Raw genomic sequence first — 27349 nt, 5'->3', positions numbered from 1 at the left:
CATCATCATCATCATCATCATCATCATCATCATCATCATCATCAACATCCTCTCAGTAAAGCTGTCCTCATGATCCACAAAACACATCTCCAAAGCCCTTCTCAGACTCCACCCTCAGTACTGACTCACTTGAGTTGCCTCTCTCTTCAGCCATGACCCAGGTGGACAGATCTGAGGACCCCAGACCTGCTGTGCAGCACCAGTTCAGCCTCTGGCCTCAGGGTGGATGTGAAGACACCATGGAAGCAGAGCTGGGGGATGCTGACAAGGAGGAAGCAGATGGAGGAGCAGGGTCCTGCAGGCATGGAAGTGAAGGGCAGGGAGCACAGGCTCCCCCTCCACTTCTAGATGGCCTTGGAGGATTGAGGCCCTCAGCTCCCAATTAGCTAAATTGAGCACATCAATGACCAAGTCCCTGTGAACATTTCAAACAGAAATCTGAGAGGACCTAAAGGAAATTCATGCTGGTTCAAGACTCTCTGTCTATGCAGATGATTAATACACTGAAACTTCTATCAACTATGCTTATCTGATGGACAGGTGGCATAGACTTTTCACAGTGCTTATAAGTGATCTCCAAACTGGGGTGACTTTTAATAAATTTTCATTGTTCTCTATCCATACCATATATCTTCAGAAACATCATGTTTCCATATTCAAAGTTTATATTTTTTCTAATTCATTTTGTTTTATTATTCATACAAACATTTATTCAAATAGTTCCTTTCCTTCCCACCCCCAAATACATTCAGAAAACCTTCCGTGATTTAAGGTTAACATTACAGTACAAACCCTGACATTACAAATACAATACGGGTGAAGAGTTGAGAAGTTGGGTATTAATTTTCCAGATCTGCCTATTCCCTTACAAACTGTACAATATCATTCTTTCTGATGTGAGTATAGAATTTCATTGTGCATATAAACCACATTTTCTTGATCCATTAATCCACTGGGTGGTATCTCGGTTGATTGCATATCTTGGATAAGTAAACAATGCTTCAATGAAAATGGTGTTACTGGCAGTTGCAGTGGGGAAATGTTTGTAGTGGATTTTTTTCAAATGGCCCAGAGTGGGAATGCTGGGTCACAGGGACTCTCTGTTCAGTCTTTTGAGGAATCTCCATAGCTTTTCAGAAATTTTACCAACAACATAGGAATGTCCCCTTCTGGCCATATCCCCACCAGCATCTGTGATTACCAGTTTTCTTCATAATGGTCATCTAAGTGAGGTTTGGTGGAATCTCAAGTTTTTGATTTGCATTTTTTGTCAGTACTGTGGCTTGAACTTGGGGCCTGGGCACTGTCTTTAGACACTTTTTACTCAAGGTTAGTACTCTGCCATTTGAGCCACACTCCCACTTCCAGCTTTTTCTATGGATGTGGTACCAAGGAATTGAATCCAGGGCTTTGTGCATGGGAGGTGAGCACTCTACCATTAGGCTACGCTCACAGCCCCACTTCCTTCTTTTTCCATGCATGTGCCACTGAGCAGTTGAACTCCGGGCTCTATGCATGCTAGCTAAGCACTCTAATATCAGATTAACATTTGTCCATTGAATAGCATCTTCACCGTTACCATACCTCTGCTGTGGTGACTAGTGCAGGAATTCCCTCGGATATAAGAGATGTTGTGGCAGATCCTAAGCAGATGGCAGGGAAATGAGGTAGAGGCTAAAGCTTTATGCTTCTCACATGAGGAAGGAAAGAAGCTGTTTTCTGATACACAACAAATCTACATAGGTATCTAGAAATGGACATCCTTATGTGTTGGAGAAAGACAACAAGACTCTGACCTTCAATTAAACACCAAAAAAGTTGAAAGGAGTTATGTCTCAATGAAAGCAGTGCCAGCCTTGACAAAAAAGAGAAAAAAATCAGGAACAGGGTAAGGTCCAGAGTTCAAGACCCAGAAAAAAGATTGCAGTGCTAAATTCCAGAAATCTTAACAGCTTTAGTTTTGAAATCTCACCAGTTGAGATCTCTCAATCTCAGTGACTTCTTTCTTTTCCCTTTCTCAAAATATTATTATGGTTAAATAGTTGTACCAGAGGATTCAACTTGTCATGTTTATTTATGGGCTCTGTGATCAAAGTCATTCATTCCACAGTTCTTCTAGACTCTCTCATGCCCTACCCATCCCCTCACTTTGTCTGGATCCCTTTCCCCGTATGTACATGAGCAAATGCTGTCATGATATTCTTTTGAATGCTGTCCCTGAGCTTTATTGCTCAAGACTAAGTCTCTACCACTTTGAGAAAGGAGGCACCCTCGGGTTTTCTGGGGGCTCATTGAAAACAAGAGTCCTTGATCCTTCCTGATGAGCTGGTTTTGAACCATTACCCACAGATCTTAGCCTCCTGAGTAGCTAGGATGACAGGCATAAACCACCATCATACAGCTTTATTTACCTTTAGTATTTCCTAATGTTTTAACCATTCTGAGCACATTTTTTTTGTATATTCCAATCTTAATAAATAATGAAAACCCCAACTATGTGTCAAATATACCTGTAGTCTCACTATACATTATAATAAAACAAAAAGATAAATTTTTTAAAAAGTGGACAGAAACAGATCATTTTGGTTTTGGTAGCACTGGTGTTTGAACTCAGGGCTTTGTTCTTTCTTGGCAAATTATGTACAACCTCCTTTTTTGTTTTTAGTAATTTATAGATAGTATCTAGGACTTTTTAATGCACAGGTCTGGCTGAATGCTTATACCTCAGAGGCGAGCCCCTAACTACTGGCTCATAAAAGCAAGGTGGATGATTTTTGCTGTTGTTTGATTGCCTCTTTGCTTCGTTGTTTGTACCAGCCCTGGAGTTTGAACTTAGGATCCGGACACTTTTCCTGAGCTTTTTTGCTCAAGGCTATTCTACTTCTTGAGCCATAGTTTGACCTCTTGCTGTGTGTGGGAGGGGTTGTGTGTATGTGCTTAATTGGACATAAAATTTTGATATACTTCTCAGCCCTGGATGGCTTTGAAACAGAAATTCTCAGGTCTCTGCCTCCTGAGTAGCTAGGATTCTTGGTGTGCAGCACACGTGCACAGCTAAAAGTGTTTTACATCAGGGAAACAATAAACAAACATTATTTTTGACTTGGTTGTAAAATGAATACATAAGCATCTTACATTGCAGAAGGTTCATTGATTTACGGAACGTGTTTGAGACATAAAAAATGACAATATAAATAATACCAGGGTGTGGCTGATCATGTATTATTATAAACTATGGGGAGATGAATGTTTGCTGATGTCACTTTCATGTCACTTGTGTAATTGGCTCTCCCCATATAGTTAACTGGTACAATTTTATAAAAGTTTGCATTTCACCAAAATCACTGATGATACTTGAAGTATATATAATTTAATAATAGGACTAAGCTACCTTCTCTCTTCAAAACTTTTTATCTTGACTTCTTGGTAGAAAAAGATTTCAAATTAATATGTCCACACCCTTGTATAATATATATTCACACCTGTAATCTTAGCTATTCAGAGGGCAGAAGTCTGAGGATCTTGTTCAAAGCCAAAACAAAGCCCAGAGATTCTTATCTACAATTAATTCCTAGAAAGCTGGAAGCAGAACTGTGGCTCAAGGGTAGGGCAGTACCCTTGAGTTGAAGAGGTCAGGGACAGCACCCAGGTCCTGCGGTAGGGCAGTAATCTTGAGCTGAAGTGCTCAGGGACAGGGCCCAGGCCAGAGTTCAAGTACCATGACCCCTACACTCCAAAAAAGTTCCAAATTTCCTTTTTTACACACATGAACATTGAGTATTATGACTGCATTCTCCCACAATTATTTGTTTCCATTCATTACTGTACCTCTTAATGGAATCCCACTCAGGACACTGATAGTCAGGATATTTCTGTTGTTAAATTTTCTGGGGACTACTCAAAAGACTTACAACTTGGAATTGCACTCCTGTATATCCTATAATTAACCATATTTTTTGCCAGACCTGGGGCTTGAATACAGGGTCTGGACACAGTCCTTGGACTTCCTCAAGGCTAGAGCTCAAGGACACTTGAGGCACAGCACCACTTCCATCTTTTTCTGTGCATGTTGTACCGAGGAATCAAACCCGGGTCTTTGCGCTTGCTAGGCAAACACTCTACCACCAAAACTCCTGGCCCCAATTAGCCATATTTTAGATGCTGTCCTTTGACATAATATTTGGAACCTTTGTTTACCAGAAGACAAGGCTAAAATCTATTATTTTGGACATCCTTTTTTATTTTTCTAAGCCTCCATAGATGTTAGTGAGTGAATTGAAAGCTTTGAATCAATTTTTGTGATTCTAAGTTCTGTAAATCAGGATCCATGATGGCAGGAAAGCCCATCACCAGCCTGTCCTCTGGCATCTCATCAAAATCTCCAATACCATATGACACTGCAGCTGGAAATCCTCCATGTCCACCTATATAGAATCCATTCTGTGATATTTTTTTCTTTTTAAAGATTTTATTGACATTGATTTCTACATCCTATTTCAAATGTTGTGTTAAACAAAAAGTATTCAAGCAGGAAATCTCTATATACAATCACTAGCATTTACATAGAACATGATTAAAATTAAGTTGCATCTTTGGATGCCATAGATACCCATTAATATATGTAGTAAAATATTATATCTATAGAGTCTATAGCCCATCAAATATTTTTAAGTCTATGTAGTTACATTTGTACAAGTCTCTCTTTAGTTCCCTTGCCCATTTAGTGATTGCTTTGTTTGGTTTTGAAGGGGACTAGTTATTTCAGTTCCATGTAGATATTGGATATTAAGCATTTGTCTAATGTATTATTGGTAATACACTTTATGATAAATTATACAAGACTCTAGGCATGCACATGCAGTTCAAGCAAAGTCAGCTACACTCAGGAGAGAATCACGAAGGCTCAATACCTGTAGCATTTGATCACATAAAACATTATTTATCAAAATGAACTTCAGGAAGTGTAAACAAGAGGTTCATTTTCTTTGTTACTTTTACTTTCTTTTCCTTTTGCCTTGTTTGTTTGTTTATCTATATTTAGGAATGTAAGGGGACACAGAAATGAAGAGAAGAGGGTGAACAAATGAAGCAGTGAAACTCACTTGATACTATGTTGAAATTGAATTTAAAATCTCATAGGTGATGATGGGAGGGAAAAACTGGGAGAGAGGGAAGGAAAGAATTACATTGTCCAGAATGAATTGCACTCTTCGCCAGACTTATGTAATGGTAGAGAATTCACATAACACCTTTAAAATAACAAAAGGCATTGGGGGAAAAATTAAGGTACTAGGTTATGATTTTAAAATTAACTCAAACTAAAAGGGCAGGATAAGATAGCTGGATACCAACTAGAAAGTTTTGAATTCAAAGACTGTCCAATAGTATTGAGGTAAAATCTACATATTACAAAATTCATCACCCAGTCCTTGCAACATTCTTTGTTGGGCCTACCATCTGTAGACATTCATCTTTCTTTACACACTAACAATTTAAACATTACGAAGATATATTCCTTCTTAAGGAATCCATCCTGACATAGCCAGAATGGTTTTCCACCGCTAATGGATTGTACTAATTAAACTAGACACATACAGTATTCAGACAGGTAGAATTTATAGGACTATATGCTGAAGTTTCTTGCTTCTGTCAAAACCACATAACAGATAACCAAATACAAATAAATTCAATTATTTGTATTTGGTTATCTGAAAGTTGATAGGGAACGGGGAAAAACCAATACGGGGAGTGGGTGGTGGTTGGGGGGGGAGGGTATGGGTACCAAGACATGTGAAATGGTATCAATGTACATGAATTAATGCACCTTCTATCTGGCAAATATCATGTAACCCTTTTATTAATTACAATAAAAATATATTAAAAAAAAGAACTGACATGGTGTCAGAAGTGCTAAGGGCTGATGCCCATAATCGTAGTTACTCAAAAAGCTGAGATCTGAGGCTCAAAGTCAGCTTCAGCAAGAATGTCCAGGGCATTCTCATCTCTTTTGCTATCCCTTGATTATCTCATATTGTTACACTATCTTACTTTGTTATCTGATATAGTATTGGATATATTTGTATTTGGTTATTTGAAATTGGATAGGGAAGGGGGAAAACAAGATGAGGGGTGGGGGTTGGGGAGAGGGAAATGGGGACCAACACATGAGAAAGGGTATCAATGTATGTGAATTAATGTACCTTCTATCTGGCAAATGTAATGTAACACTTCTATTAATTACAATAAAAATATATGAAAAAAACTCACATAACATATAAACTTCCTACCTCCTGGTGTCAGCTCCTGGTTTGTACAATCTGCTCAGGGCACATTTGAGGTCCCTGTTGCTGAGGCTGTAGATGAAAGGGTTCAGGAGAGGAGTGACCACTGTGTACATTGCTGAGAACACAGCACTGCCCCTGGGATAATGTGACACAGCTGATGCAAAGTAGACACCAAACGCTGTCCCAAAGAATAAGCAGACCACAGACAGGTGAGAGCCACATGTAGAGAAGGCTTTTTACTTCCTGCTTCAAGATGACATTCTCAGCACAGAAGAAAGAATCTTGTAGTAAGAGAAAAAGATCCGTAAGACATGAAAGAAAGTGTATATGGTACCAATAATGTATTTAAATAAATTATTAGTGAGTGTGTGCTTACAGGAAAGATCCAGGACATGAGAAGGGTCACAGAAGAAACCTAGGATTTCCAGATCCTTGAAATCGGTCATCTGTAAAGCCATCCACACATGCAGGTGTCCTTCCAAGAAGCTGGCGCAAATGACAAGAGAAGTAAGGAGACACAGATGCGAGGGTTCAAGATAAGAGGTAACTCAGGGGGTGACAGATGTCCACAAAGTGGTCACAGGCCATGACAGTAAGAAGCAAAACATCTGTGTTTGCAAATAAAATGAAAATAGACATCTGGGTCAGGGAGCCGCAGTAAGAGATGACCCTGCTGTGAATCTGCAGGTTCACCAGCATATTGGGCATGGTGCTAAACATGAAGCAGATGTCAGCCAAGGACAGGTTGAAGAGGAAGAAGTTCATCGGGGTGTGGAGGTGGGGGTCACAGGTGACAGCCAGAATGGTGAGCGGATTTCCAGACACAGTGATCAGGAACATGGACAAGAAGATCCCAAAGAGCATGGGTTGTAGCTCAGAGTCATCTGAGAGTCCCAGGAGATAAAATTCTGAGATGTGTGTTAGATTACACAGCTCCACATTGATTGCAGACCTTGGATAAAAAAAGAGAAAGAGAAAGAAAAACACGTAATGAAGAAGTCAGAATTCCACAATCATTCTGAACTCAAATATGCACAGTTCATAACAACATTCTGTCCCACACTTTTCAGTTGTCACAAACCCAAGCATCCTATAATTTTTTCTTTCTCATTGATTCCCTTGAATGTACTCATTTTAGATACTCAACTATGATAGGACTATAATGTCTGATCACAGAAAATACACCTTATTCTTTATTATAAGCTAGTACACAGCTGTGATTTTTTATTTTATTTTTAATATATTTTTAGTGTAATTAATAAAAGGGTTACATGATATTTGCCATATAGAAGGTGCATTAATTCTCTACATTCATACCCTTGCACATGTCTTCGTACCCTTTACCCTCCCCCCACTACCCCCCACCTCTTGGTTTTCCCCCCTTCCCTATGAAATTTCAAATAACCAAGTACACATAAATTCAATATATCAGATAACAAAGTGAGGTACTGTAACAATATGAGATACCCAAGGGACAGCAAAGGAGATGAGAGACAACATAGTACATTAAGGACAACAATAATTCATTATATGGCATTTATTTCAATATCCTGGAGGTCCTTTCAATTAGCTTCATACTATATGGCCTTATGTATCAAGAATTTGCTGCAACACAGATCTCTGCTAGTAGAGCCCAAGGTTTCTACTGATTATGACAAATGAGGGAAACCATTCAGCCCAAGTTCCTTTCAGTCTGGCTTACTTCACTTAATATGATTTTTTTCTAAGTTTTTCCATTTCCTAAAAAATGGGGAGATGTCATTTTTTCTGACAGCAGCATAGAATTCCATTGAGTACAAATACCACAACTTGTTGATCCACTGATCACCTGAGTGACATCTAGGTTGGTTCCATATCTTTGCTATGGTGAATAGTGCTGCAATGAACATTGCTGTGGTAGTGGATTTAGAGTGCCTTAGTTTCTGGATGGTTGGGTAAATGCTAAGTAGTGGAATTGCTGGGTAATTGGGGAGCTCTACGTTTAGCCTTCTGAGGTACTGTCATACTGCTTTCCATAGTGGTTGAACGAGTTTGCACTCCCACCAACAGTGTAGTATTGATCCCTCCTGGCCACATCACCTCCAGCATCCGTTGTTATTCGTATTCCTGATCCTGGCCATTCTAACTGGAGTTAGGTGGGATCTTAGAGTTATTTTGATTTGCATTTCTTTTATGACCAGAGATGTTGAGCATTTCTTCATGTGTCTCTTGGCCAGTTCTGTTTCTTCTTCAGAGAAGCAGAGCTCACACCAATACTCCTCAAGCTCTTCCACGAAATTGAAAATGAAGGTTCCTTACAAAACTCATTCTATGAAGCCAGTATAACCCTCATCCCCAAACCAGACAGAGATTCATCAAAGAAAGAGAACTATAGACCTATATCTTTGATGAACATCGATGCAAAACTTCTCAACAAAATAATGGCCAACCGTCTACAACAACTCATCAAAAAAATTATACACTATGATCAAACTGGATTCATCACAGGAAGGCAAAGCTGGTTCAACGTACGCAAATCAATTAATATAATTCAACACATCAACAGGAGCAAGGACAAAAATCACATCATTGTCTCAATAGACGCGGAAAAGGCATTTGACAAGATCAAACACCCCTTTAGGTTAAAAGCTCTGGAGAAACTAGGAATCCATGGAACATTCCTCAATGTAATAAAGGCTGTGTATGAGAAACCTACTGCTAGCATTACACTTAATGGTGAAAATCTAAAGCCATTCCCTCTAAAATCAGGAAGGAGACAAGAATGCCCACTCTCTCCACTCCTCTTTAACATAGTACTAGAATTCCTAGCCAGTGCAATAAGGCAAGAAGCAAGCATAAAGGGGATCCTAGTAGGCAAAGAGGAAATAAAACTATCCCTCTTTGCAGATGACATGATTCTGTATTTAAAGAATCCTATAGACTCTACTCCCAAGCTCCTTGAGCTGATTCAAAGCTTTGGAAGAGTAGCAGGCTATAAAATCAACCCTCAAAAATCAACCGCCTTCCTTTACGCCAAAATAGCAAAGATATGGAACCAACCTAGATGTCCCTCAGTTGATGAGTGGATCAAAAAGTTGTGGTATTTGTACACAATGGAATTCTATGCTGCTGTCAGAAAGAATGACATCGCCCCATTTGTTAGGAAATGGAAAGAATTAGAAAAAATCATATTAAGTGAAGTAAGCCAGACTCAAAGGAACTTAGGCTCAATGGTTTCCCTCATTCGTCATAATCAGTAGAAACCTTGGGCTCTACTAGCAGAGATTTGCAATAGAGCAAAATCTTGATACATAAGGACATATAATGTGAAGCTAATTGAAAGGACCTCCAGGATAGTGAAACAAAAGCCATATAATGAATGATTGTTGTCCTCATCTCCTTTGCTGTCCCTTGGTTATCTCATATTGGTATAGTATCTCACTTTGTTATCTGATATATTGAATTTATTTGTATTTGGATATTTGAAATTTGATAGGGAAGGGGGGAAAACAAAGACGGGTGGGGGGTGTGGGGGGGAGGGAAACGGGTACCAAGACATGTGAAAGGGTATCAATGTATGTGAATTAATGCACCTTCTATCTGGCAAATATCATGTAACCCTTTTACTAATTACAATAAAAAAAGAATAGAACAGTAATAACTTACATTCTTCACTACTGCTATTCCTTGGACTCCTTTAACAGGATACCGAATTGCTGCCTTTTCTTCATTATGTAGAAGCAGTCCTTGCAGTTGTTTTGCTCTTTAGTTAGGACATAAGATATTTGACTGTATTCCAGACAAGAAGGAAAACTCTAAATCACCAGGAAGCTGGCAGAAAGCACGCTTGTATGAACAGTATTTTATTTAGAATTGTCAGTTAAATGCACCTGGTGGTATGCTATAGCAGATTCCAGAAGTGACATCAGGACACACAGAGTCTCCTCATACTTTTAAAACAATAAACGATGAGACATAAATTTCGTATGATTTATATCAGGCCATTTCATTTGTTTCAACCATATTCTACATGCCAGTGAACCTTCTGTCATATGAGAGTTTATATACCACATTTCCTCGGAAAAATAACAAGGAAAGGTCATTTATTATTTTTTCCTGACTTACAACCAGGTACTATTGCTTCATGGGTACAATCCTAGCTGCTCACAAGGAAGAAATCTGAGGATTTGAGTGTTGATATCAGCCCTACCAAGAAATCCCATAACTCTTATTTCCAACTAAACATGCACACACACACACACACACACACACACACACACACACACACACACACACACAGAGTCAGAAGTGGGGTGTAGTTCTACTGATAGAGCACTAGTCTTGAAGAAACAAATTCATGGATAGCAGCAAGGCCTTAGGACTGACACAATCAAATAAATAACTCTCCACCCCCCAAAATATGACCCTACTTATACTATCCAGGAGACAGAGGCTCACACTTTTAATCCTAGCTTCTCAGGAGCCTGCGGTCTGAGGATCCGGCCAAATCGTCAGATAAAATGGCCCAAGAGCTATAAAACAGATAAACACACGTGGACATGTGGCAGGATATCTGCACAACAATCCAGCAAGCCCTGATTTTAAATAACAGTGCTACCAAAATCCAACAAGATCTACTTCTGTCCATTTTATTGAGATTAAATTATTCACAATACAACCTTCACATTTAAACCAATATACAATTCAGCTTGTCTCCAGATATTCACCAGTGTATAAAATTTTATACAAAAGAAAGAAAACAAAACAAAAAAATTCCTCCACCTTCATAACTCCTCCGTGAACTGGCCGGTAACTTTTTCCTATGCTGCTGTGTCAAGAATTATGCTAGTGAAAAAAACAATTCTTAGCAGAAAGAACAGCACGGGAGGAATTTCAAAACTTTAGGCACTATTACAGAGCTATAGTGACAAAAACCAGCTTCGAACTGGCACAAGAACAGGCCTGAAGACCAATGGAATAGAACTGAGGACCCAGATATTAAACCACAGACCTATGGCCACCTAACCTTTGATAAAGGAGCCAAAAAATAGAATGGAAGAAAGACTGTCTCTTCAATAAGGGGTGCTTGCAGAACTGGTTAAGAACCTGCAGAAAACTAAAGTTGGATCCTTCTTTGTAACCCTGCACGAGGATTAAGTCCAAATGGATCAAAGACCTCAAGGCAAAAAAACATACACTGAAAACTTTACACGAAGAAATAGGAGATACACTAGTTCTCCTTGACACCTGTCAAAACTTTTCTAATAAGGAAAAAGGAAAACAACAAATCAGAGAAAGTCTGGATAAGAGGGACTGCATTAACCTGTAGAGCTTCTGTATGGCAAAGTATATAGCTAGAAAATTAAGTAGAAAGCATACAGAGTGGGAGAAGACCTTCACTAACCATACAATGGACAAAGGCCTCATATCTAAAATATATCAACAGCTCAAAAAATTGAATCACTCCAAAACTAATCTCCAAAGAAACAACCATCCCATTAAAAGATGGGCCAGAGACTTAAAGAGAGTCTTCTCTGAAGAAGAAACAAAAATGGCCTATAGACACATGAAGAAATGTTCAACATTTCTGGTCATAAAAGAAATGCAAATCAAAACAACTCTCAGATTCCACCTCACTCCAGCTAGAATGGCCAGGATCAGGAAAACGAATGACAACAGATGCTGGAGGGGATGTGGCCAGGAGGGATCACTACTACACTGCTGGCGGGAGTGCAAACTCGTTTAACCACTATGGAAAGCAGTATGGCAGTGCCTCAAAAGACTAAACATAGAGCTCCCCTATGACCCAGCAATTCCACTACTTGGCATTTACCCAATCGTCTAGAAAAAAAGGACATAATAAATCCACTAGTACAACAATGTTCACTGCAGCACTATTCACCATAGCGAAGATATGGAACCAACCCAGAGGCCCTTCAGTTGATGAGTGGATCAACAAGATGTGGTAATTATACACAATGGAATTTTATGCTGCTGTCACAAAGAATGACATCACCCCCTATGTAAGGAAATGAAACGACTTGGAAAAATCATATTAAGTGAAGTAAGCCAGACTGAAAGGAACATAGGCTCAAGGGTTTCTCTTGTTTGTCATAATCAGTAGAAACCTTGGGCTCTCATAGCAGAGATTTACAATAGAGTAAAACCTAGATACATAAGGTCATATAGGGTGACACTAAATGAAAGAACTTCCAGGATATAAAAAGAAAAGCCATACAATGAGTGATTGTTGTCCTTAATGTACTATTTTATCTCTCATCTCTTTTGCTGTCCCTTGGTTATCTCATATTGTTATAGTATTTCACTTTGTTATCTGATATATTGGATATATGCGTATTTGATTATGTGAAATTGGATAGAAAAGGGGGGAAACAAAATGAGGGTGGGGGTGGGGAAGGGAGGGAAATGGGGACCAAGACATGAGAAAAAGTATCAATGTGTGTGAAGTAATACACCTCTATCTGGTGAATATAATATAACCCTTCTATCTATTATAATAAACATATATGAAAATAATGAACTACTTCTTCATGGATCACCTTGGCCTAGCCAGCAATTTCCTTCAGTGCTCCTGTGCCATGAAATATTCTAATGAAACAAGGAAATAAAAACTATGTCTGCAGAGAGGTAGGACTTAAAATTTTTAGTGTTAATTTTTCTTCCTTGTGGAAAACCATATTACAGATGGATTTCGTTCCTCCTGCGGTCAGCTCCTGGTTTGTACAATGCACTCAGGACACTTTTGAGGTCCCTGTTCCTCAGGCTGTAGATAAAGGGGTTCAAGAGAGGAGTGACCACTGTGTACATCACTGAGGACACAGCGCTGCCCCTGGGCTAATGTGACACAATTGATCCAAAATAAATACACAATGCTGTCCCAAAGAATAAACACACCACTGACAGGTGAGAGCCACAGGTGGAGAAAGCTTTGTACTTCCCTCCTGTTGTTGGAATTCTCAGCACCAAAGAAATAATTTTATAGTAAGAGAAAAAAATGCCTGAGATTGGTAAGAGCCAGGATAGGATACAACAAAAAATTTAAATAAGTCATTTGTGAGTGAGTGCTTACAGGAAAGATCCAGGATTTGAGAAGGGTCACAAAAGAAATTTTAGATTTCCAATTCCTTGAAACCGGTTAACTGTAATGCCACCTACACGTGCACCTGTCCATCCAAGAGGCTGATGACAAGTGACAACAGAACCAAGGAGACACAGAGATGAGGGTTCATGATGAGAGGGTAATTCAGGACGTGACAGATGGCCACAAAGCGGTCATAGGCCATCACAGTAAGAAGCATAGCGTCCATACAGCAAAAAATGATGAAGAGACACATCTGTGTGAGGCAGCCTGCATAGAAGATGGCTCTGCTGTGACTGCCGGTTCATCAGCATCTTGGGGATGGTGGTGGAGATGAAGCAGATGTCATCCAAGGAGAGGATGGAGAGGAAGTACATGGGGGTGTGGAGGTGGGGGTCATTGGTGATGGCCAGGATGATGAGCAGATTTCCCAGCACAGTGATCAGGTACATGGACAGGAACAGTCCAAAGTGGATGGGTTGTAATTTTGAATCTTCTGAGTTTCTCAGGAGAAGGAAATCTGTAACCTGGGTTAGATTTAGTGCCTCTATATCACCTCTGCAACTGCTCAAAAACAAAAGCATCTTGTTAGGAAAATGAAATACATATCCAGAAAATGTCAGCTCTAAATCTTTGAAACTCAAGTATACACAAGTTTGAATTTTGCACCACCTATGCAGTCCAATATACTAATGATTGTTTGTGAATTGTTGCAACCCCTTACTTCTAGAATTTTCTCACTCTGAGATACCTTGGTCCTCAGGCTTTTGTCTACATGTGTGCTCAGTGACACACAGCTGTGTTGGAAAGCCAAGAACAACTGGGCTGGTAGAGCAAGATCCCTGACAGTACAGCATACCCTTGTGTAGTGTGGGGCAGCAGGTTCCAGGGCAGCAGGGGGTATGCAAGAGTTTTACACATTTATGATGCAGGTCTCTATCTAGGAGCCTATATTTGGAGCCAGTCCCTTGCCCTAGGCTCTTGAAATCCCTCCCTGACTGGGTGGGAGAGTGTATTGAGATTCTGGATTGTAAACGAAGCTGGAGGATTTGTGGATGATCCCTTAGGTTAAGGGCCAGCAGTAGGCCAAGCCACTACAGCAATATTAAGTTAGGAGACCACAGTAGAGTCCCATCCATTAGTACAATTAATATTTTTTAATCTACTTGAAAGAAAACCCAATCTTATTCATTCTTATTCATCTGTACTATGACTGCAGGCAGGCACGAATATACTTCTGGTTCTTCTGCACTCGCCTCTTCTGGTATTATGACATTTGTATGGAAATGAGTAGGCATGGAAATGTGGTATTGAGTGAAATAAGTCAGGCTCAGAGAAACAAAGGACAGTTATCCTTCTCTAAAACCTGGAAATTAGATCTCAATTATCAAGATGTATGAATACATATAGGGTCATGTGTATCAATGCACAAACCAATTGAGTAAAGTGTAGTAGGAAAGGATTCCTATGGAATAACTCCATTCATCAACTCATCTGTTGTTTAACCAAATGAATAAGAGGAAGGTAATAAACCTGCTTTTTAAAAATATACAATTTTCCAGGGGCAGGTGGCTCATTATTCTAGAGAATAACGTCTGAGAACCACAGGTGAAAGCCTGATGGAACAGGGATGTCTGAGAAACAGTTCTCCTCAATTAACTAGTCAAAAGCAGGAAGTGGAGCTGTAACATTCAGCAAAAATCCCAAGGACAACATTTAGGCCCTGAGTTCCAGCCCCAGAACCTACATGCAGAACCTGTGTGCACACACACATATACACACCACATAAGGTGAAACATATGAAATGAGAAAGAATAGTGTAAGAACAAGAGCTATGAGGACACTGGGCATATCTGTCAATAGGATCATTGATGTAATGTCCTCTTGTCATTTTCATCATTATCCTTCCTGTTCCTCTTCCTCTTCCTCTCCTCCTTGTCCTCCTCCTCCTTGTCCTCCTCCTCCTCGTCCTTCTCCTCCTCTTTCAGGATATCTTAGGAACCTGGTTGAACCATTTATATGCTGCTACTTTTGGTGAGCCACAAATGAGAATGAAAAGCACAGTAGGTAAAGAATTCTCCATTATATATATTGGTACCCCTAACCTTCAAACCCTACCTGCAACTTCACTGAGGACATACACTTTTCAGTCTCCTTGTGTGCAAGGTTTTACAAGGGCATCCTCACCCCCTGTGATTCCCAAACCATCCTACCTGTCCTCATGCTGCAGAGAAGACATTCTTGAAAGTCCTTCACCACCCATCCCACCCCACTCAATTGCTTAAGCTGCTTCTCTCCTCAGCTATGGCCCAGGTAGAGAGATCTGAGGACCCCAGATCTCGTGCCCAGCACAAGTCGAGCTCTGTCCTCAGGAAAGAGATGAAGACACAGAAGGAACAGAGATGATGGTGAGGAGGAGAAAGATATAGCACCAGTGCCCTGGAGACAGGGGAGGGAAGGCTCATCCTTGACTTCTATATGGCCTTGGAGAATTAATACCCATAGGTCACAATTAACCAACCTGTGTGAATTAACAGGCCAAGTCTCTGGACATTTCCATCACAGGGCTTGAATAATCATAAAGAAAATCCATGACGGCATAAAGACTGTTTTGTCTAGCAAGAAAATTTATAGATTTAAACTTTGGTCATTTATACTTATTTGATGAAGGGCAGACCCATTCCATTTTCATTTTCATTGCCATTAATATATGCTTTACCAAAGCCTTATGTAGTATGTACATCTATAGAGTAACATTTATAATATTTGTATTATTCTACAATTTCAAGACAGAGGAATAGAAAAATAAGGAAAAGAATCTCAAAGAATGGATTCTGTATCGGTGGAATTGGAGGATTTCCAGCTGCAGTGTCATCTGTAGATTTTGATGAGATGCCAGAGGACAGGCTGATGGCAGGCTCTCCTACCACCATGGACCCTGATTTGCAGAACTCACAATTAGAAAAATTAATCTAAAGCTTACAAATTTCAATCAACTCACTAACCTGGATAAAGTGGGGAGGAGAATATCCAATACAATAGTTTTTTGCCTTGTTCTCTGCTAAACAAAGCTTCCAAGTTCTATGACCAGATGACAGCATCAAAAATGTGGTGAATTGGGGGGCTGAGAGTTTTGCCTAGTGGTAGAGTGCTTGCCTAGCATGCACAAAGACCCAGGTTCTATTCCTCAGTACCACATATATAGAAAGAAACAGGAAGTGGTGCTGAGGCTCAAGTGGAAGAGCTCAAGCCTCGAGAAAGTCCAAGGACAGTGCTCAGGCCCTGAGCTCAAGCCCAGGACTGGCAAAAAAATCTATCTATCTATCTGTCTATCTATCTATCTATCTATCTATCTATCTATCTATCTATCTATCTATCTCTATCTCTATCTCTATCTATCTATCTATATATATATATGGTGAATTGGGTCCACGAGTATGGCCTAGGTGGAGACTGTTTGCGTAGCATGCACATACTGTATGATATGCACAGAAAAAAGCTGGAAGTGATGTTGTGGCTCAAGTGACCTTGATCTCTAGGCTTGAGGAAGCCAAGGGACAGTGTCATGACCCTGTGTTTAGGCCCAAGGATTGGCAAGAAAATATGATTATAGCATATAGAGGAGTGCAATTCCAAATTGTAAGCCATTTGAGTAGTCCCCAAACAAATTAACAACAGAAATATTCTGAATATCAGTGTTTTCAGTGGGGTTCCATTAGGAGGTACCAAAATGAATGGAAACAAGGAGCCACAGGATAATGCAGTCATAATAATAAATGGTCATGTGTGTAAAAATGAAATTTGGATCACAATGTGTATATTTGTGAAAGGGTAGGTGGAAGAGGAGAATGCTGGAAGAGACGAATCTGATGAAGGTACTTTGTACAAGTGTGTGGACATGTTAATCTGAAATGTGTTTCTACAAGGAACTTAAGATAAAAAGTGTTAAAGAGAGACAGTAGCTTAGTCAAATCATTAAATGATATACTTTTTAACTATCATCAGTGACGTCTGTGAAATGAGATCTTTTGTAAAAACTGTTCCAGTTCAATATATAGGGAGAGCCAAGTACACAAGTAACATCAGCACATAATCATCTCCCCATAATTAAAAATAATACACGATGAGCTACACATTTTACATTATTTATCTTACATCATTTGATTTGTCTCAATCATGTTCTCTAAATCAATAAACCTTCTGGAACATAAGACAGCTGAAGTATTCATTTTTCTACCCATTCACAAATAATGTTCATTTATTGGTTTTCCTCATGAAAAACAATTTAGCTGTGTGCCTGTGGTTCACACCTAGAATCCAAGAAACTCAGGAGGCAGAGACCTAAGAATTTCAGTTTCAAAGCCATCCAGGTCAGAAAGTCTATCAGAATTGTATCTCCAATTTGACACACACACACACACACACACACACACACACACACACACACACACATACACACACACACACACACAGGCAGAAGTGCAGCTATGGCTCACAGAGTAGAAAAATATCCCTGAGCAAAGAAAGCTCAAGGACAGTGTCCAGAACCTGTGTTCATGAACCAGCACTGGTTCAAACAAACAAACAAACCACAAAAAACACCCACCTTTCTTTTATTAGTCAGGAACTAGAGGCTCACCACTGAGATCTGGGCATCTGGCCAGACCTGGTCTTTAACAACTTCTCAAGGGGCTGAGATCTGTGGATCAAGGTCCAAACTCAGCCTGGGCACAAAAGGATTTGAGACTCTCATTTCCAGTTTACGTTTAGAAAATGGCAAGTGGGGCTTTGGTCAATGGAGGGCAGTGGCCTTGATGTGAAGAGCTCAGGGACAGCGCCCAAGCTGAGTTCACCCACCTTGACCCAAAAAGAAAAAAAGACCTGGAGCCTATCTATAAAATAACTAAAAACAAAAGAGCTGGCCTTACATCATTAGCCAAGAAATGAAAAACCCTGATTTCAAACACCAGTGCTACCAAAACCAAAATGATCTGTTTTTCTCCACATTTATTGAGGTAAAATGTTGGGGCCTACCTCTATCTCTGAGGCCTAATTCTGCCTCAGCGGCAATTAAAGGGCTTTGACCACGCATTCAGTCCTTTGCATACCTCTCTTAAGGCATCTCTGTGTACATGACTCGATTGAACCCCCCCGCAGCTTCGCGGGTCTCTCAGCAGCTCAGGTCTCACGCGCTTTCCTGCACCTCTCCTGCCCAGTATCTGAAAGCCCCATCCAGACCCTTAGTGGTAGCACAGAGGCTCTCTTCCTATTGGCTAGCTTCCCAGTTCCCACCTTCTCTTACCCCAACAATATATAACTAATTGTCTGATGCAATAAAGGCATGAGAGCATCAGAGAACATGAGAGAACAGCAGGTCAGATCAGCGGATATCAGCAGAGAGATCTGATGCGCTTTCATGTTTAACACTACTTCTGACTCAGCGTGATTTTTTCTTCCCCAGTAATTGGGGGAGGGCTGGGTCATCGACACTTACCATCTCGCTCGGCTCCCAGGGGACTACAGGCTGGCGCTGCGTGTCCCTCCCCGTTCCCGAGTTGCTGCCCCAGAGAGGAGCAACAGCTGGTGCCCCATGTGAGGAAACTTTGCTGCCCGTGTGAGGGCTCCATTTGCTCAAGAAACTCACTGCCGACAAGCTAATTGGACCTCAGCTAAGTGTACTTCCATAAGATATGGGAAAGAATCTTTCTAAGAATGACCCTTCCCTCAACTCTATTAAGCTCTTCCTTAAGAGTCGAGGGATAGAGATTTTAGCTACATAGACAACTAAAGTTTGGGATACTTTAGTTAAAATCACCCCGTGGCTGCCAACTAGCAACTTGGTAGGCTGGAATACTTTGGACAAAATTGAGCAACTAATCGGAAAAGCCCAGATTAATCAAGGGGAGATTCCTCCACAAGGAGTTTATCCAGTCTTGTATGCTCTAAAGTCTAGTTTTTCTCCTCAACATTCCAACAAGAGGGCTGAGTCCCCTGGGGACACAGTTAACAAAGAGAGGACAGATGCCTTCCTTACTCCCTGTGGAGATGCTAATCTCTCACTGTCTACTGAAAGGCCAAGTTCCCCTCAGGGAGATGCAAAGGAGCCACCCTTCACCCCTCCCCCATCAAACCCAGGCCATGAGGCCTCCACAGACTCCCAGGAGGGTCTGGGCCTGGGCTGCCTGCTAGTTTCCCAACCCCCACAGCACCAGGGCTCCATCCACCCTCAGTAGCCTCCCAGGAGGGTCTGGGCCTGGGCTGCCCTACTAGTTTCCCAACCCCCATTGCACCAGGGCTCCATCCACCCTCAGTAATCTCACAGGAGGGTCTGGGCCTGGGCTTCCTTGCTAGTTTCCCAACCCCCACAGCGCCAGGGCTCCATCCACCAGACAGGCTTCTGCATGGTGCTTCTGAGATCCACAAGATATTTCAGTCTTTGTCTGGAAGCATGTCAGAAAGGCAGGAGAGCGTGACCCCAACAGACAGTATCACTAGTGAGGCACCATTTGAACCTGGCCCGGAGTCCTGCCAGCTATTCCCGGTTAATATTGACCTGGGCAGTAACCGCCCTGCAACCAGATATCCCTGGGAGCCTGACGGCCTTAAGGAACTCAAAAAAGCTGTCTTAGAAGTTGGCCCTAATGCTCCTTGGATGGAAACAATCCTCCAAGGCCTTGCTCATCAATCATGTACTGCGGCTGATTGCATGACTCTGGCCAAAGCAGTTCTTCCAGGCCCGCTTGTCATTAAGTGGTGTGCCCTGTATAAAGAAGAATGCCGCCAACAGGCGGAGAGGAACCAACACGGGCAACCTGTAATCCCCATTACTTTGGGGATGCTTCCAGGGACCTCTGATCAATAACTCAACGGGGGTCCAGCAGGCCACCATCCCCCCTCCCTATCGGGATCAGATTAGAGCTTTGGGCCTTGTGGCCTGGAGAAAACTGAAGGAAGGTCCCTCTGAGTCTCCGATAGCAGGAATTAACCAAAGGCCAGGATAGGACCTGTCCACTTTTGTTGATAGAGTTGAGGGTAGCATAAAAAGAAAGTCTCTGAGCCCTTTGAACTCCCCAGTATTTGTGATTAAAAAACCTAATGGCAAGTGGAGACTACTCAAAGATTTGAGAGAAATAAATAAGTGGATGGAACTTGTTGGGAACCCCCCCAAAGGGGGATGCCCTAGATACGTGCCATTCCTAATGACCAATATCTCATAGTCATAGACATCAAAGGTTGTTTTTTTCTCTATTCCTCTCCGCCCGGAAGATACTGAGAAGTTTGCCTTCTCCCTGCCTTCATTAAATTATAAAGACCCTGATTTGCATTTTGAATGGACAGTTCTACCTCAAGGTATGGCCAATAGCCCTCCTATATATCAGGACTACATGTCTAGAGTCTTATCCCCTCTTAACGAGGAGACAGGCTCACTTTTCTATGTATATATGGATGATATCATTATAGGAAGCCCAGACACTCAGCATTTAGATTGTCTTTTTAATAAATGTCTCCAACTGTTAAAAGATAATGGCTTCCAAATTGCCCCAGAAAAAATCCAAAAGATGCCCCCCTTTAAAATCCTGGGATCTGTCCTAACATTGGACATTGCGTCTCCTTTAAAACCCCCATTATCTATCCAAGACACTTACACCCTGCCCCAACTTCAAAAACTTCTTGGTGAAATTAATTGGATGAGATCATGGATCCCCAAAACCACTGTAACCCTTACAACGCTTTTTGATCTCTTAAAGGGTCTTGGTCTGACCTCCACAGTAACATTGTCAGCTGATCATAAAGAGGTTCTAAATAAAATTCAATTAGCTATTAATGAAGCAGCCTTAAAGAGGTATGATCCTGCTATGCCCCTAATGCTCTATGTCCTACCAGGACAGACCCTCTTTACTGCCCTTTTAGGCCAGTAATGGGAACCTCTTCACTGGATTCACCTGTCAGTCAGAGGAACACCTAGAATTTACTCCATGATTGACCAGATGGCAGATTGTATTGTCAAAGGACGAGATTTATCCACTCGTCTTTTGGGGAGTGAACCCCGCTCTCTTATTGTCCCCTTAGGATTAATGATTTCTCTTGGCTACAAAGAAATAATGCTAGACTAGCAATAGCCATGGAAAGCTTTCCAGGTAAAGTGGATTGTCATTATGGTCCCCATAAATGGATGCGCTCCTTTAGTCCCTCCTTCCCCACCGTATTCACGGATGGAGGCAAGAAGGGGGCTTCTGTTGTTATTTTCTCCCCAGGTAAAGGCAATTCTTCTCCTGCAGTGACCCTGTCTCATGAAATACAGGGCTCAGCACAATTTAAGGAACTTTATGCTGTGGTCCTAGCTCTATCTGAGGTTACTGGTCCTCTTAACCTATTCTCAGATAGCCTTTATGTGGTCAATTTGTTACCTAACCTCATAGAAGCTCATATTAAACTTGATAGTAACCCCATCACTCCTTTGATGATTCAAGCTAGAAATTGGCTCAAACAAAGGATTGCACCTATGTTTATTCAACATCTGAGGGGGCATCAAAGCCTTCCAAGTATTTTGACCAAAGGCAATGCCCTCGCTGACCAGTTAGCCTCCAGTCCTGAATGTTACACTTTACAGGAAGCTATCTCTTTCAATCAGCTCACGCATGTCAACTGGAGGGGACTACACCACCGATTTCCCCAAGTTGCTATTAAAGACCTAAAAAAGATTATTAGGGCCTGTAAGTCATGCCACCCTTTTGTACAGGTTCCACCACTCCAAATGGGCGGCGTTAACCCTCGAGGCCTTAGGCCTAATAATCTGTGGCAAATGGATGTTACACATTTTCCCTTTTTTGGATAACTTAAATACATTTTTTAACAATAGACACCTTTTCCCATGCCTGTTGGGCTACAGCCCACTCCGGGGAGAGAGCTAAACATGCTATCAGTCATTTTCTTCAATGTTTTGCTACTCTCAGATTGCCAGACCAAATAAAAACTGATAACGGTCCCTGTTTTGTAAGCAAGTCTCTTGATGGCTTCTTTAAACAATGGCAAATTACCCATACTACTGGCATCCCTCATAATCCCAGAAGACAGGCAATAGTAGAAAGATATAACCATGTCCTTAAATCTCAATTAATAAAACAAAAAAGGGGAATACACCCCCCCCGTGATCTGCTAAAGATGGCTTTGTTTACTCTCAATATTTTAAATTTTGCCAAAGGGGAACATCTCTCACCCTTCCAGAAACACTGGACAACCTCTATTCCCTATCGAACTGTCTATGTCCGGTGGAAGGACCCCCTTAATGGGGAGTGGAGGGGCCCAGATCCCCTCATTACAGCTGGAAGAGGATTTGGTTGTGTTTTCCCCACTAATGAAACAAAGCCAATTTCGGTCCCTGCAAGGGATCTTAAATATTGTCCCCAAATATGGAGGGACCCCAATAATACTGATTAGGACCCAGAAGGCTCTCTGCCTCCTGAGGATATCTTTCTCTCTCTTCTTTTTCAGAATAAATAATGGAACTTACAGTGCTGATCCTGTTTCTTCTTGGAGTCAAGATACCCATCATCAACTTCCTCTGGACCGGACTGCAAAGATGGCTACCCTATGTCCTTCCATTTCTTGGTCCTATACTCCTCTTGTTCTTACTTTTAACTTTTGGGCCCTGTGTTATCAATAAGGTTACAATTCACTCAAAGCAGGATAGAATCCATTCAGTTGATGAACAAATCCATTCAGTAGATGAACGTACAGGTGCATAACCAGAGGCTTGGTACCAATGCCAATGACTCCTAAGACCAAGGAGAGCCCTATGACGAGGAAGGATCCCTCGACTCCCGTTAGATGTCTCCCCGAGAGCCAATGATGGGTAAGACCTCTGGAGTGGGGACAACCTAAAGGCAAGCCAGGGGGTGATCTGTACTGTGGGACAGAAGGCCGCAGAGCACTCAATGACGGGTAAGATCCCCTGAAGGGGACAACCTAAGACAGGGGCTTTGCGCGCTTGTCCCCCCTGTTCTAATAAACAAAAAGGGGGAATTGTTGGGGCCTGACCTCCGTCTCTGAGGCCTAATTCTGGCTCAGCAGCAATTAAAGGGCTTTGACCAGGCATTCAGGCCTTTCCATACCTCTCTTAAGGCACCTCTGTATCCATGACTCAATTGAACCCTCCGCAGCTTCACGTGTCTCGCAGCAGCTCAGGTCTCACGCACTTTCCTGAACCTGTCCTGCCCAGTACCTGAAAGCCCCACCCAGATCCTTGGTGGTAGCACAGAGGCCCTCTTCCTATTGGCTAGCTTCCCAGTTCCCACCTTCTCTTACCCCAACAGTATATAACTAATTGTCTGATGCAATGAAGGCATGAGAGCATCAGAGAACATGAGAGAACAGCAAATCAGATCAGCAGAGATCAGCAGAGAGATCTGATGCGCTTTCATGGTTAACACTGCTTCTGACTCAGCGTGGTTTTTTCTTCCCCAGTAATTGGGGGAGGGCTGGGTCATCGTCACTTACCATCTCGCTCGGCTCCCGGGGTACTACAGACTGGCCCTGGGTGTCCCTCCCCATTCCCGTGTTCCTGCCCCAGAGAGGAGCAACAGTAAAATATGCATGATAGAAAATTCACATCCAACCATTGTAAAATTCAGTTTGTCGGGTGACCATCTCCAGACATGCATGATCTTTACAAACTAAAATGTTATACATTAAAAACAAATGAATCCTTCCTCATGAATATCCTTGACACAGTGCTCCTGTGTCATCAATTACACTAATGAAACCAGACAAATACTAAGAATGTGTACAGACAGGTAGGATTTACAGGAATGGGGGTTATTTTTTTTCCTCTGCAAAACCATATTACAGATGGATTTTCTACCTCCTGATGTCAGCTCCTCGTTTCAACAGCCTGATCAGAACACCTCAGGCTGTAGATGAAGGGGTTCAGGAAAGGAGTGACCACTGTGTACATCACTGAGGACACAGCACTGCCCCTGGAAGAATGTGACACAGCTGATTCAACATAAACACCCAATGCTGTCCCAAAGAATAAACACACCACTGACAGGTGAGAGCCACAGGTGGAGAAAGCTTTGTACTTCCCCCTTGATGATGGAATTCTCAGCATTGAACAAATAATTTTATAGTAAGAGAGAAGGATTCCAAAGATTGTAGGAAATCCATAAATGATAGCAACATCATATCTGAAGACATCATTTGAGAGTGTGTCTCTACAGGAAAGATCCAGAATTTGTGAAGGGTCACAGAAGAAATTTGGGATTTCCAGTACCTTGAAATCGGTCATCTGCAATGCCATCCACACGTGCACCTGTCCATCCAAGAGGCTGACGACAAGTGACAACAGAACCAAGGAGACACAGAGACGAGGGTTCATGATGAGAGGGTAATTCAGGGGGTGACAGATGGCCACAAAGCGGTCATAGGCCATCACAGTAAGAAGCATAGCGTCCATACAGCAAAAAATGATGAAGAGACACATCTGTGTGAGGCAGCCTGCATAGGAGATGGCTCTGCTGTGACTCTGCAGGTTCATCAGCATCTTGGGGATGGTGGTGGAGATGAAGCAGATGTCATCCAAGGAGAGGATGGAGAGGAAGAAGTACGTGGGGGTGTGGAGGTGGGGGTCTGAGCTGACAGCCAGGATGATAAGCAGATTTCCCAGCACAGTGATCAGGTACATGGACAGGAACAATCCAAAAAGCATGGGTTGTAATTTTGGATCCTCTGAGATTCTCAGGAGAAGGAAATCTGTAACCTGGGTTAGATTTCGTGCGTCTATATCACTTGGGCAACTGCTCATAAACAAAAAATATCTTGTTAGGAAAATGAAACACATATCCAGAAATTGTCAACTGTATACAATTGAAATTCAAGCACATACAAGTTTGAATTTTGCACCACCCATGCAGTACAATATACTCATGAATGTTGGTGAAGCGTGGCATTCCCTTACTTCTAGAATCTTCTCACTCTGGGATGCCTTGTTCCTCGGCCTTTTTCTACATGTGAAGTTTCTACGTGTGAAACACAGCTGTGTTGAAAAGCAAAGAATAACTGGGCTGGCTAGAGCAAGATCAGCTGGCAGTACAGCACAGCCTTGTGTAGTGGGGGGAGCAGGTTCCAGGGCAGCAGGGGGGAATCTAAACGTTTTACACATTTATGATGCATGTCTCTGTCTAGGAGCCTATTTTTGGAGCCAGTTCCCAGACCTAGGCACTAGAGGGTGGGAGAGAAGGCCTTCCTATAGAGATTGAGATTCTGGGTGGTAAACTGGGCTGGAGGATTTGTGGACCATCGCCTGGGGGAAGGGCCAGCAGTAGGTCAAGCCACTAGAGCAATATTGGGTTAGGAGAACAAAGCAGATTCCCAGCCATTAGTGCAGTGAATATTTTTTATCCCAATGAAAAAACCCAATCCCATCCGATTCTTATTCATCTCTGATATCAGGCAGGCACAAATCTACTTCTGGTTCCTCTCCACTTGCCTTTTCTGGTATTATGGTATGTGTGGGGAAATGGGTAGGTCTGGAAATGTGATACTGAGTGAAATAAGTCAGGCTCATAGAAACAAAGAACACTGAACATTCTCTTAAACATGGAAATTAGATCTCAATTATCAAGGTGTATGAATACATACAGGGTCTTATGTATCAATTCACAAACCAATTGAGTAAAGTATGGTAGGAAAGGATTCTGATGGAATAACTCCTTTCATCAACTCATCTGTTGTTTAACCAAATGAATAAGAGGAAGGTGAACAGCCTGCTCTTTAAAAATATACATTGTTTCAGAGGCAGAGGGCTCATAATTCTCATCCTAACTATTCTAGGGGCTGAAGCCTGAGATTCACAGGTGGAAGCAACTCTGGGGCAGGGATGTCTGAGAAATATTTGTCTTCAATTAACTAGAAAAAGCAGGAAGTGGAACTGTATCTTTCAGCAAAAACCTCAGGGACAGCACCCAGGCCCTGAGTTCAAGCCACCGAACCTACATATATACTTGCACATAAACACACACACACACACACACACACACACACACACACACACACACCACAGAAAGTTAAACATATGAAATGAGAAAGAATGGCCTAAGAACCAGATCTCTGAGAGGGACACAAGGCATATCTGCCAGTAGTTTCATTGATGTTACATCCTCTTGTCATTTTCATCATCATCACAATCTTCCTCCTCCTCCTCCTCCTCCACCTCCTCCTCTCCCTACTATTTCCACTACTCCTCGTACTCCTCATACTCCTCCTCCTCTTTTCAGTCAGCCTCTATGAAAACTTAGGAAACTGGTTTGAAACATTTATATCCTGCTGCATTTGGTAAACCACAAATGAGAATGAAAAGCACAGTAGTTAAATAATTCTCCATTACATATACCGGTACCCCTAACCTTCAAAGCCTACCTGCAACTTCACTGAGGACATACCCTTTCGAGTCCCCTTGTGTGCAGGGATTTACATGGACATCCTCACCCGCTGTGATGCCCAAACCATTCTACCTGTCCTCATGCTGCAGAGAAGACATTCCTGAAAATCCTTCACTGCCCATCCTGCCCCACTCAATTGCTTAAACTGCTCAGCTAAGATTCAGGTTGACAGATCTGAGGACCCCAGATCTGGTGCTCAGCACAAGTGCAGCCTCTGTCCTCAGGAGAAAGATGAAGACACAGAAGGGCAGAGATAGTGGTGATGAGGAGGCAGATATAGGACCAGTGTCCTGGAGACAGGGGAAGGAAGGCTCATCCTTGACTTCCATATGGCCTTCGAGGATTAATACACACAGGTCACAATTAACCAACCTGTGTGTATTAACAGGCCAAGTTTTGGACAGTTGACACACAGGGCTGACAGAATCATAAAAAAAAATCCATGCCAGGTTGAAATTGCTTTGTCTAGCAAGAAGATTTACAGATTTAAACCTTGGTCATTTACACTTATTTGATGAAGGGCAGAACCATTCCATTTTCATTTTCAT

The 27349-nt window shown here is 41.8% G+C and overlaps 2 protein-coding genes across 2 annotated transcripts; both read right to left on the bottom strand.

Moving 5' to 3' along the window:
• Positions 1-6815: 6815 nt before the first annotated feature.
• LOC150068209 (olfactory receptor 7A17-like) lies at positions 6816-7148 on the bottom strand. The gene has a single exon (XM_090351549.1). It carries the CDS (start codon positions 7146-7148, stop codon positions 6816-6818), a length of 333 nt encoding a protein of 110 aa, XP_090207675.1.
• A 17084-nt stretch (positions 7149-24232) lies between these two features.
• LOC150068208 (olfactory receptor 7E24-like) lies at positions 24233-26923 on the bottom strand. The gene is made up of 2 exons (XM_090351469.1): positions 26874-26923; positions 24233-25157 (listed from the first exon to the last, which is right to left on the bottom strand). Exons 1-2 carry the CDS (start codon positions 26921-26923, stop codon positions 24233-24235), a joined length of 975 nt encoding a protein of 324 aa, XP_090207595.1.
• Positions 26924-27349: the final 426 nt, after the last annotated feature.

Source organism: Megascapheus bottae, chromosome 1, assembly GCF_031878675.1.
Source record: "Megascapheus bottae isolate mThoBot1 chromosome 1, mThoBot2.hap1, whole genome shotgun sequence".
NCBI lineage: Eukaryota > Metazoa > Chordata > Mammalia > Rodentia > Geomyidae > Megascapheus > Megascapheus bottae.
Note: the sequence above shows the minus strand (reverse complement) of the source record. Positions and strands in the feature narration are given on the sequence as shown.